The sequence below is a fragment of the Cygnus atratus genome, chromosome 4 (genome assembly GCF_013377495.2).
Source record: "Cygnus atratus isolate AKBS03 ecotype Queensland, Australia chromosome 4, CAtr_DNAZoo_HiC_assembly, whole genome shotgun sequence".
NCBI lineage: Eukaryota > Metazoa > Chordata > Aves > Anseriformes > Anatidae > Cygnus > Cygnus atratus.
In genome coordinates this window covers 66,126,573-66,139,144 of record NC_066365.1, presented here as the reverse complement: position 1 = coordinate 66,139,144, position 12,572 = coordinate 66,126,573, and the positions used below count along the sequence as shown (strand labels likewise).

Here is a 12,572-nt window from a genome sequence, read left to right as displayed (position 1 = left end):
TTTTTTTTGAAGTCTTCTTTCATCTCTGCTATTTGCATTCTTAAAAAACCTTTCTTTGCATTCTTAAAAACTTTCTCAAACTGTGCTTTGGGATATAGTAAATCTTCACGCCTATGCTTTCCCTTTACCTTTCCTGAATAAAGGATTAGGTAAGGTAAATGGGTAAAATCACATTCCATCCCTGCAGGGGTGGCAGGCCTGAAAGGTAGGCTACAGGGGCACCAACTACTGTCCCACATATTTATCTAAGCTACTCATAATTTTGCACATCAGATTAGCAGTTGGCAGTGATCTGATTTCTGAAAGAAAATAATGCATTTTAATGATGTCCAGTGGACAGCTAAGCTCTCTGGAATTGTCGTATAGTTGTGAAAACATACGCAGACCTCAAAAGAGTTAGCTAATTAGAATTTTTCATTGCTCAGGCATTTTGGCAGGTTCCTACTGGGTCACAGAAATATAGGAGATTAACTTCATTTAAAATTTACTACTGATGTGTTCTAACCACTACTTATCACTGCATTTACCCATATTTTTTATGTGATTTTAGACATGCTTACTCTGAGAAGAAATAATCCCCACATGCAACACTTTGATAATCCTTCAAATACGGAAAATCTTTTCCAGATACTTAAATTTAGCATACAGACAGATACCTGCACCAAAAAGAGGAATGCACCTTGCCTACATTGCCTGGTAATTAATACATCCATAGCATCTCTTTAGCCAATGAACAAGCTAAAAACTCATGGTTTGTAAACTACCAGTCAGTGTAGAACAAGCATGTGACCAATTTGTGTTTCAATGTCCCAGATAGGCTGGTTTTGCTTGACAAACTGAAGTAGTGTTTAGCTGAGGGAGTGATTCACACAAAGTCAAGGGACATGTTGACATGAGAAAAATCTTCAGGAATTGCAGGATCTTCACTGCGAAGAGCACTAGGAAATGCTGTCATCTCCCTGTTATCTCATCCTTTTTGTAGTGGCAGCTCGGTATGCTACTTTGGTGAAAAACTATATAAATTTATCACGATGCATGCAATGTATTTGGGCCAGACATGACAAAAAGTAGACTGAACTTTCCAGCACTTCCTCAATTCACACAAAAGTGCAAAATTTACTGTTTGCTTGACTTGCCATCTGGATTGGAGGCTAAGCAGAGAATTATAGTAAACTAGCACCTGAAAAATCTACACTTCTCTAAACATTTTTCATAGAAAAGTCTTTCACAAGTTTATAGTAAAAATTTACACATCAATTGACACACATTTCATAGCTGATGCCGTGAAAAAAAAAAAAGAAAAGCTGCTGCCAAGATTAAAATGCACAAAAATCAAACGTAAATGTGAAATCCTATTACATTTCTTAAAGGGAGCAAGCCAGTTATTTGAAAGAACACTTTAAAATGCAGCTATAAAGTTTAATATTAGTCTGCACAATTTAGATATATATTTATAAGCTACAAATATACCTACCTCATAACTATTTATGCAACTTTAATAGAGTGCAATTTTTACTTGTAAATGTGAGTTTGAAAAGATGCAATTTTAACATCATATTATTGCATTTTTCCCAAATGTTCAAGGCTTTAATGCTGTTTGCTACTTAATTATTCTTTTAAGTTAAAACAATATTCAGTAGTCTCTGTGCTCTGATTTTCAAGCGTAGTATCAAATCTATCCACAAGTCACAGATTAGGTTTTCAACTGTCACAAGCAAGTGTGTTATATAATGTTTCTATAATGTACCAACCTCCATTTTAAAGGATTTTATTATTGTTGTTATTATTGTTGTTATCATTATTATTTTGGCTTGGCCTTTTGATTAGTAACCACACTGCTCTTATTGAGAGAAGCAGTTTCACTGCTCTTATGGTTAGAAACTTTCTCTGATTTCCAGTTCTTATCCAGTTGTTTACATCATACATTAAGCATCTCTTTACGGACATTTGTTTCTACCCCATGGTTACACTTTCAAGAAAAATCAGATTCTTTACCAGCCTTTATTTTTCTCAGCTAATGAGGATCTCCATGTAAATAGAACCTCTATTTCCATCAACTGCCAAGTAGTCCTTAGCACCTGCTCATTGGTCCTGAAAATTGATGATCAGAGTTGTACACGCTGTTATTAGTACAGTATTTTGCCAGAGTATTAATATTTCCCTCTCTCTGTTGGCAATTATTTACCTACTTCACCCTCAGAATACATTTCCCTCTTCCACAGCACAACACACTCGTGGTTTGTAGTCACACTGTGATCAACTGACATTCCTGGATCTTCATTATCATCTGCCATTTCCAGATTATGTGCTCTCACTAAATCTAACAGTAAAATTGCAACAGTGTGTGATGTGGCCCAAATAATCTGATTTCTGTATGTGCTAAGAAACTAGTACTTCTGTTGATTTGCATGTGATTATCAATGTTGAGAATCAGTCCAGAAGAAATACAAGCTCGTTGTATATAAAATATTTCTGATAAGAAGGTAAGTTTACAAGAATATCAGGTTTTCCAGATAAGACTGAAGATGTGCACTGAATCTAGATGATCTGAGCATCCAAATAATACAAATGCAAGTCAAAATCTGAGCTGAGACAGGTCATCTGTTTACAAGGGGCATGCAGCTTCTCTCTGAGATTTTTAAGAAGTCCTTCTGCTCTGTTTACAACTACATGACCTTCTACCAGAGAAAGGATGTACTGCCCTATTCCTGGAAATATTTTTTGTACTTTCACACCATTCTTCCCATCTTTTTAGCCAGCTGCTATGAGTGGTGGTGCCTCTACCATTTCAATTCTGTTAGAGGTTGCTCAACAATCAAGTCAAATTTAACAAATCAGTCTAGTTCTTAATGATATCTGGATGACATTAGAAAGAACATTTCCTTATGTCGAGGAAAGCTGTTGGTAAGTTTACCTACCAGATATGCTAAAACAAAGTCACAGTGATATAACCTCACAGAATCATAAAATCATTTAGGTTTGAAAAGACCTTTAAGATCCTCAAGTACAGCCATCAACCTAACACTACCAAGCCCACCACTAAGCCACGTCCCAAAACAGCACATCCACACATCTCTTAAATACCTGGAGGGACGGGGACTCCACTACTTCCTTCTGCAGCCTGTTGCAGTATCTAACCACCCCTTCCATGAACAAACTCTTCCTGACATCTAATCTAAACCTCCCCTGGTGCAACTTGAGGCCATTTCCTCACATCCCATCATTCACCACCTGTGAAAAGAGACTGTCACACTGTCCACTGCAACTGTCTTTCAGGTAGTTGTAGAGAGCGGTAAGGTCTCCCCACAGCCTCCTTTTTCTCCAGAGTAAATCCCAGTTCCCTCAGCCACTCCTCATATGTCTTTTTTTTCTAGGAACCGTACTCTAGGAAGGAATTAAGGGCAAAGTGTTCTTCTCCAACCTGCCATCCCTAATATCTCAGGACTGTGCACTTCAAAAATACACACAAATCCCAGCCGAATGAACACAAACCAAGATCTCAAAAACTATCAGTTCACTACATCAGATTATAATGCAAGGACAGAGAAAACAGAAGTGGAAATAACAGACTCATTAATCAAACTACTGCTTAATATGCTAGCAAAAAGTGTGCAGGTTCAATATAATAAGGCTAGAAGTAAGAACCTACATTAGAATAGGAGTACCTTTATGTAAAAAGAAAATCCTTGAGAAGGAAGTTATTTTCTGAATTATTGGAATATATTAAATGTGAATTAAACACCTACTTAGATACTTCCCATAAATGTATCTACAAAGGCACTGTATAAATTCTTAGTCTCATTCTTGTCACTAAAAACATAGCAGCATTTCCCCAGGTAGGTCTGCCTCCAGTAAAATATTTTGAACTCCATTTACACTAAGGGAACACTTGAAATCTTCAGTTAAAGTAATAGGAGCTGTCATTCTCATTCAACAGCAAATATGCTTGTCTTGAAATTCTTAGGAAATTTTCAATTTAGAAACCTTTTTATAAGACACTATTATAAGCTAAGGTAAAAACAGTTATTGATTAAAAACATATATTTGTAGGAAAAGATAAGTAGTACACTTGTGTATTTCACCTAAACATAATCTAGAACATAAGAATAAAATAATGTGATTTAAAAAGCTCTTATAACAGTTAGCATTTCAAGAATTTTGAAACAAAGAAATAGAAAATCAAAAGAAATAAGTAGATGAACTACAAGGGTACAAAGTAAAACAGACTTGTGAAAATTTTTTGTGATGAGTAGTCAATAAAAGAAATTCCATTGGAGTATTAAATTCCAATTCACAGTAACATGGTACAACACGTACCATAATGAAGCAAACACAACCAGCATTGTTCCCAGCACTGAGACACATTTGCCTCAGTCACTTCATCTCTCTTTAGGTGGAAAGGTATTAACAAATATTACAAGACAAACTATCTCTATGTAAGCTTCAAGAACAAAGGCTTAGCCACTGTTTAGATTAATTTATTGGATTTGCTGGGCTATTATTCACGCTGGAGGAGATGTTAAGGCTTTTCACTTCCAGAGAAAAACAGTGCAGGACAAGTCCTTCAGCCACCGTCACTGCTTCATACTGCACTTATGGGGAAGGAGATACTACACAGCTGAGAGAAGCATAATGTATAGAGCCAACTGTTATAGATCTGTCCTAGAGCTCTTGGGACTTCAACTTTTACTAAATTGCTTGATAAAGGGATGCCACAAAGGAATATTCTGCAGGGAAAGCCTAATTTTGTTAATGTTTGTAGCTCTATAAATGCTACAATCCAAAAGACTGGATCTACACAAAAAACTCCTGCCACATTCCAGCTCTTACAAAATAATTTCATGCATTTACCTGCCCCCATGATGAGCCCTGGTGCAGTATCCTTTGTATGGACTGTTCCTGACACATACGGATTGTCTGCCCAGCGGAGATGGAGGTGAAGGTAGCAATCAGGCTTGTAGGGGAAGAAGAAGATGACAGGTGTTAAAAAAAAAAGTTAACAATTAAGTTCATATGATAATGAAAGCTCAGTCAGCGAGCAGCTTCAGCTATGTGAGTCTTTATAGAGAAAGAGAATGGCTGTTTCCCATGGAGCCAAAGTCCAGACCAAAATATTAACCTAAACTATCTAACAAAAATCTCTGATGCTGTCCATAGTCCTCTGCTGTCCTCTGATAATTTCCATAGTATTTCACTGCCTCAACAAACAAGTTTTGCAAACTCAAAGAAGTCATCATGAAATTATTGTATAAAAAAAATCCTTGTGACAGAACTGCTTAAAAACTAACTAGCAGCAATGGCAACAATCGTTACTTGTTTGTTGGTCTCAGGTGATTAGTTAAAATGATGATTAAAAAGGAAAAAAATGTACTGAAATTTTTCTTTTAGAAAAAAAAATCATGTGAAAAATAGCTTAATGAATTTTGGACGATCATCGTCTCTGCTTGCTAAGCAACTTACTGTTTCTTGCTCTTTCTACTGTGGCACTTGGAAGTTACTTTTGCTGTCAGTGAAGTTCACAGCAATCTGTCCATGAGCAAGCAGCCAGCACTGCCTGGGAGCTGCTTCCACCACCATCCTTTCACTGATCCCAGAGAGGTCGGGATCAGGGCCTGCAGACTGTATAGCACAGCCTTGTTCCCTTCAGAAGGGAACCAGCATCTCCAGCCCTCCCTTCCTATGTGGAGAAGGACCAGGTCTCTGCCAGTGGCAGGACTGAAAGCATTTATTTTGCCCAGCAATGCAGAGTTAGGAGGCCCCAGGAGCAGAAAGACAGTGAGAAAAATACAAGGTTTTCAGCACAGCCTAACAAAGAACAAAATATTATGGGTAGCTGGGACACATAAACAAATGGAAATAACATCCTCTTACAAAAAGAAAGGATTTTTCAATTCAATTAATTGTGATGTTTATTTCCAAGCAAGAGTTCCCTTTAACAAGATTATCTTGGATTAAGATGAAACAAAAACATGAAAGATGGAAACAGAAAAAGGCATCGGTAAAATATGTTTGACTGACGATGCCTTATGCCCAGACACAACTTACTGTTGTCATGATTATCCGAAACTGAGTTGTGTGGTTGGCACACAAGAAAAATGTCATCTTTGTGTCAAACTAAGCTCTAAAATATTCTGCAGTGCTACAGACAGTCATGACTCACTCTACAAGATGACTGGACTAACAGTGTACCAAACCAGTGCTCATGTCATGTAAGTAGATTTGTCTATTAATTTAGCTAGTAAACACTGCACAAAGCTCTTGGGCTGCCTGCACTACTGCACATCCTGCCCATACAAATAATCCTTGTGGACTTCAGAGAGAGGATAAGACCACTTACAGGTTTGCAGTTTGTCGGTTTGCCATTCATATCAATGTCTGGAGGGTTTAGAAAATCCCAGTCACGGCCTTTGTTGTAGGTTATTAGAGTTGTAACTTTCCCATCAATCTTCTGGTTAGCCAGAAAGACTCCTTTTACACCTCTGACCTGAAACATAAATGAGAAAGCATTAATGACCAGCACATACACATTTTTTCAGCAAGGATTACTGCTGATCAGCTGCTCTTTTGTGGCTCTAAACTGTGTACCTCTGGTAGTTTCTCCACTAGGAGTGTGAATGATACCTTAGTGTCATATTCTACACTACTGGCAAAATTCCCTAATACATTTCTGCATTTTTATTTTTAACGTGGACATATCTAAAACATTATTCTGCAAATTACAGAAGCAATTTATAACTGCAACATGACTTACACTGCAGTCATGTGACCCACATCACATAAATACTACACAGAATGGTTAAAATAACAAAATATAATATAACATCCTTTAGAAAATAACACTGAATTAGGAAGCACACTATCTATTGCAGTAAATAAATGCAGACAGATCTTCTGGGGCAGAAATAGCGAGGACTGAAATATCCTTTCAAGCATCTGAAATGATTCCAGACCCAGCCTAACTCCACAAACTCCCTCCATGGGTTTAACCTCTGAAAAAAAATAGGTTACAGGCTCTCTCTTTTCCTGGACACATTTAGTTGTTTTATTTCAAAATTATCTGTATTAGAAAGCTATTACAACTTAAAGTGTCAAAGGTAATGTGTATCATATTTCAGAAGTGCCCTTGGGAGTATTTGTACCTTAACGTGTTTAGTTCTAGCCCTAGCATCATCCCTGATCTTAAGAGACTTTTCTTCTATTTAATAAAAAAGTCAACAAAAATGAACTGCAAGAAACAAACAAAAATCCATATGAATCTTTTATCTCATAACTCCCACTGTGCTGACAAGATATACTGGAATATCTCTCCTTTGTAAGCACCCTTGGCCTACTAATGAATCACATCGGTCTTAATGCCAGTTCGTCTCCTGAGGAAGATAACACAATCAAGCCCAAGAGTTCACCCTTCCCAGTGGCAGCTTCTGTGTCCTTTCCCTTCCATGATTGCTAGTACTATCATGGAGGCAAAACCCAAACCAACGTAATAATGCCCTTAATGTATAGCACATCTTTTATTATAGGATGTTCAATATAATATCTATGCTAAAAATATTCTTATTTGTACCATACCTGCTGCAATTCTGAGTTATAAACCAGGCTTTTGCCTTTGCTTACAAGTAAAAAACAACCGCAAAAACAGTACCTGGGTTCACATATATACCATAGGCTGTGAGATTATAGCAGTATGAATGTATTTACACCAATTGACACCTTCTAAGGTCTGGTGCTAGGGATTTGTATAGTTATGTTATTACAGAACAAAGTATACTCAAGCTCTTTGGTACTCTGCATGATCAGTACAAGGTGTTTAAAAGGAGACTCACCAGTTAAGATATATAAATATCCCAGGACCTGTTCAGTTCAACACCCTGACACCTCCACAATAAGAGTCAACTAAAAAAAACTATGACTGGCCAAGGCCTGGGATTTTTTCCACCAAGAAGACACTTATGTGACAATAACTTTGCCATGCACACGTCTGATATCTTCCATGGGCAAAATGCAGTGACTCCAGATGGGAACATTCTGCCTAAGAATGCTCTGATTTCTATAGATTCTAATTTGAGTCATATAGATAAAGTGCAAGAGCATCAGTCATGGTGAGCATTACATATTTTTCCCCTTTGATAAAAGGTTGTCAATATTTTAAAAATCAAAGCAAACTTGATGTTGATGTTAATGTGGTAATGTCTTTGTGTTAGTTACAAGACAGCAAATTCTGACATTTACTTAATATTTTAATATTCCACCCAGTGGTGTGAGGTAAGATCTTGCATTAAGTTTGAAGGTTTCCTTAAGAGTGCCCCTGTTTACCTTACAATTATTTACAAGGTTTTTTGAATTTTGGAAAAATTCTAGAAAACGTGTATCAACTTACATCAACTTAAAGATGTGTATCATCATTTACAGCATAGTATAGCAACATGTAGCAACACTGAAGCAGTCATTTCAACTAAAGGCACAAGACAGCCAGGTCTCAGCTTGAGCAGGAATATTTGCCTCTTGCTGACATGACTCAGTCTTGGACTTACTATTTGCTTTTTATCAGAAACACTTACTGGCTTTCAGTTGTTTTTTTTGTTTGTTTTGTTTTGGTTTGTTTTTGTTTTTATTTTATTTTATTTTTTTCCCAACTACAATTTATTAACTCCCTTTGACATTCATTTTAGAAAAGATCTGCATTTAGGTTGAACAGAAAGCATCTAAACAAGCAGGCTACAGACTTGATACCTACAGTTCGTAAATATATGATTTATTTTGTTTTCTTGACTGAAATCTACAGAGAGTAAGAGAGTTCTGCTGGTTACAGTAATAGCCTAGAACCTGGAAATACATTTAAGTCTAGAGAATCAAATTTTCTATAGATCTTTTGCTACTCTCTCATTTTACATCTCTCTGATGAACTCTTTCTTACTTAAACCCCATGCACATGTGATCGACTTTTCCAGGATGCTAGAAGCTCAGCATCACCTCCCAGTCAAACATAACAGTAAGGTACTTGGCAGTGCAGGTGATAAACTGAAACAGAAGGAGGAAATAAGGAACGTGCATTCTTTACTTTCAAAGATATTTCAACTTGCTAGGGATTTATTATGTATTCCACCTTCTGAAGACAGCACAGAGATGAGTATGAGTGAAATGCCTAGCAGTTCAAATATGGGTTGGGAAAGGTAGACTTGGCTTTCAATTTCTGTGCATGTAGTTTTTTGCAGTGAAGACTATTTAATATTTAAACAATAATTAGATCAGGGACTGCAACTGAAGTTTTCCTCTTTGTATGTGGATGGCAAAACCAGCAATGTATCATGAATATTTTTGTTTCTTCTCTCATTCTTGTTTAATGAATATTCAATCATTCCATATAATCATTCAGTGAGAGTCAGACTGAAAATGCTTTCCATTCCCACTACCATCTCTACCCTAACCAAGTGGCTAGGGTAACCTCTCCTCTCCAGAATGTGGGAGATAGAGATTTGAATCCTATCAGGCACAAAAAGGCCATGAAAAAAAATTTATTCTTCTATCCCAGTTAACTATTCTCACAGTTGTTTTGAAAGATAAAAAGCTGCTGAAGTCCTGGTCAGCTTATTTTGAAAGAAAGGCATAACCCTGCCTGAAATAATGACATTCCAGGCATCTATCTTCAAAGAAAATTCAGAAGTATGATATTTGGAGAGGTACATTAGGCTAAAAAACAAACAAACAAACAAATATAAAAATTACAGTACATAAAAATGGCAGCTTTAAAATACCTCTCTCCCTGTATAGCATTTTCTATTGCATTTGTCTTGTGACCTTTGTAAATTCACACCTGACTCTCTGTAAATATTTTAAGTGCTATATGTCAAATTTACCTTCTGGATTCAAATGTGACGGCAAGGCACCAAAATTCTTCTGCACTTTCTAATTCAGTTCCCTAGTCTAACACCGTGAGATTAGTATCTTTAGATGAAAAAGGGAAGAGTCACATACAGCAAATAAGGTGCTATGTGAAAGAGGACATTTAAGCACTGGGGAGTGCTCAGCTACTTTGATGAGCAGCCCAGTAGTTACCTAAGATACAAAACTAGAAGCTATCTAGAGTAGTTACCCAAGGTAGGAAATTCAAAAATGTCTTTCCTTTGGTTTTCCTTGGACCTTTGGGTTAGGTCTCAGAGCACCTATTTTTCAAAACAGTTCAGGGGTTAGTGGTTCCCCAGCAATTTTTGAAAAGCCTCATAAAACTATTTTATAAACGGTTTTGCTGCTATGGCTGTGTATTCAGTGACACAGTATTTTCTGCACTGTTTGATTTTCTTTCAGTAACAGTTGAATAATATTCTATATTAGTTGGGAACCAAGAGGCAGTATTCAGATGGTCCCAGAGTGTTTACTAGGAGCAGTTACTGAAATACAAAAAATACATCTATATAACATAAGCTTGTGATTAAAATTGAAATACCTAAGATTTGTTGTTTAGGAAAGAAAGAAAATATGAAGAATGTATGCTGCCACTTGTATAGCTCTTTTTCATATAGGAGGCATAACAGGATCCAGCCTAGAAGTAGTATTTTCAAACATGCTTGTGTCATAGTTTGGCAGCACTTGATACAAATTTCAAGGGCATGCTGCTTTTGTATAATCACTTAATACTTTGCCTTTCCTTTTTTTTTTTTTTTTTGTTCTATGATGCAAATATTTGACAATTATTTCCCATTCATATTTGCAATGTGAGCAGAAATGAAATATGGTACAAAAGATAAAGTGTATAATGGAAAATTAATACAGACAAGTAAAAGAGTTTATAGCAGATGTACAAGTAAAAGATGAAGTGAGGTCAGCAAAAGATAATGAGGACAGTGCAAATTTTAAGGAGAATTACACACTTGATAATTTTGGAAATTATCAACCATCAAGGATCATCTCTGTGTTGCAACGGAGATTCCTGTCCCCAAGTTAGGATACACGCATTAAGATGTCCAAAGGGAAAAAAACAAACAAACAAAAACACGAATAAACAAACCAACCAAACAAACAAAAACAAAACAAGCAAACAAAAATAAGACTAAACAGTATCTTGATCCCAAGGACTGTAACATGTCTTATCTTTATTACCTATACAGTGTAAATTATCCATACATTACTTGTAGATATGATCAGATGATCACTTTTAGTAAAGAAGATGAACACTATTTATTTATTGTACAGGCTATCTGAAAGGTGTAGGCTTTCTTACTGTAGATAAATAAATTTGTCCTCCTACAATGCAGCTCTAAAGACATGGAATTGTCTTTCAATTATTCTTTATCATTTGCACAACTTCTTTTTAATGCAACCCTACAAATTAATCGAGTGTGCACAATAATCTAGGATATCTCCCTTTTGTGCATTATCAAATATATCTTCAGTAACACTTTGAAATCCTTGGTGAAACTGAATTAAGTAAATAACTCTTGTAGACAAAAGGACAGTGAGGGATGGCATCTCCGTACAAGTGATGTGAAATTACATGCTCTGGGTTATGCAAGGAGAAGAGATAGTACCTGACTCCCTTTCAGCTTTGCTTCCTGCAGGAGTGACCAGGAGCAAAGAGCTGCAAAATAATGCTCTCAATAAATCACCCTGTGGGAATGTGGCTACACACAATGTGTAGATTCACTCATTAAGAAGACCCATTTCTAAATAGGGACAGCACAGAAAATAATCAGTGCCTACATTGGTAATTGGTAAATGTTTTACTACAACCATTTGATAAGTAAAAGCTAAACAAAGATGAAGGAGATAAAGGCAACAACAACAACAAAAACACTATCATTTTCCCACACCAAGAAGAACCTAATTAGAGCCATATGTAGGCAGCTACATACTTCTTACTTCAACAATAAATTACACTGCCAGATTTCCTATCTTACAGAAACCCTTGACCAATTCTGGTCTTGCACATCCTTGTAACCCAATCTAGTTCTTGGAGCCCAAAGCACGCTACAAGGGAAGGAGAAAAAAACATAAATAGAAATGATGCACTATCAACGAATAAGAAATCCTAGTCTTTTCACATTAAAGATAACTGTGAAAATCTGCTAACATAAAATTAATTATATCCCTAATCAAAATAAAAGAATGAAATCTCCACCCAGACTACAGACATTGGAAGAGATAAAAGCCTACCTCCAGAATATCTATCAGGACATTCTCTTCCGGTTGCTTTGTGCTCCGGACATTCTCCAGCAGGATGGAGTAGTAAACACCTTGTGGGTCAGACTGGTACAGGTTGTATGTGTCTGTCTGGTACCATTCCTGAACAGCCACAAATACCTGGTTTTCATCTGTGCTGATTATCTGTAAATCCTGTAGAAAAAAAAAAAAAATTAAAAAAAAAAATATATATATAGAGAGAGAGAGAAATTACTCACTTTTTCATCATTTCTACAAAACAAATAATAAGCCTACAAGAAGAGCTGAATACCAGAAGGAGTGGGGGGAGTGTGGGGGGTGGTAAAATGCACCTGAATGCTAGGTGACAGTAATCTCCCAGTGTAGTACTAATCAGCACACTGCATCCCACCACTCCAGGGTGGTCAGGCACTGCCTTC

General features: G+C 36.6%; 1 protein-coding gene across 1 annotated transcript in view; it reads right to left on the bottom strand.

Annotated features, from left to right (window-relative positions):
* Positions 1–12,572, bottom strand: part of SORCS2 (sortilin related VPS10 domain containing receptor 2) — a 542,274-nt gene that overhangs the window by 64,481 nt on the left and 465,221 nt on the right. The window contains exons 10-12 of the mRNA XM_050710589.1: positions 12,148–12,327; positions 6,338–6,484; positions 4,852–4,954 (exon numbers count right to left, since the gene is read on the bottom strand). Of these exons, the coding sequence (XP_050566546.1) occupies positions 4,852–4,954; positions 6,338–6,484; positions 12,148–12,327 (430 nt within the window). The remainder of the gene's footprint in view (positions 1–4,851; positions 4,955–6,337; positions 6,485–12,147; positions 12,328–12,572) is intronic.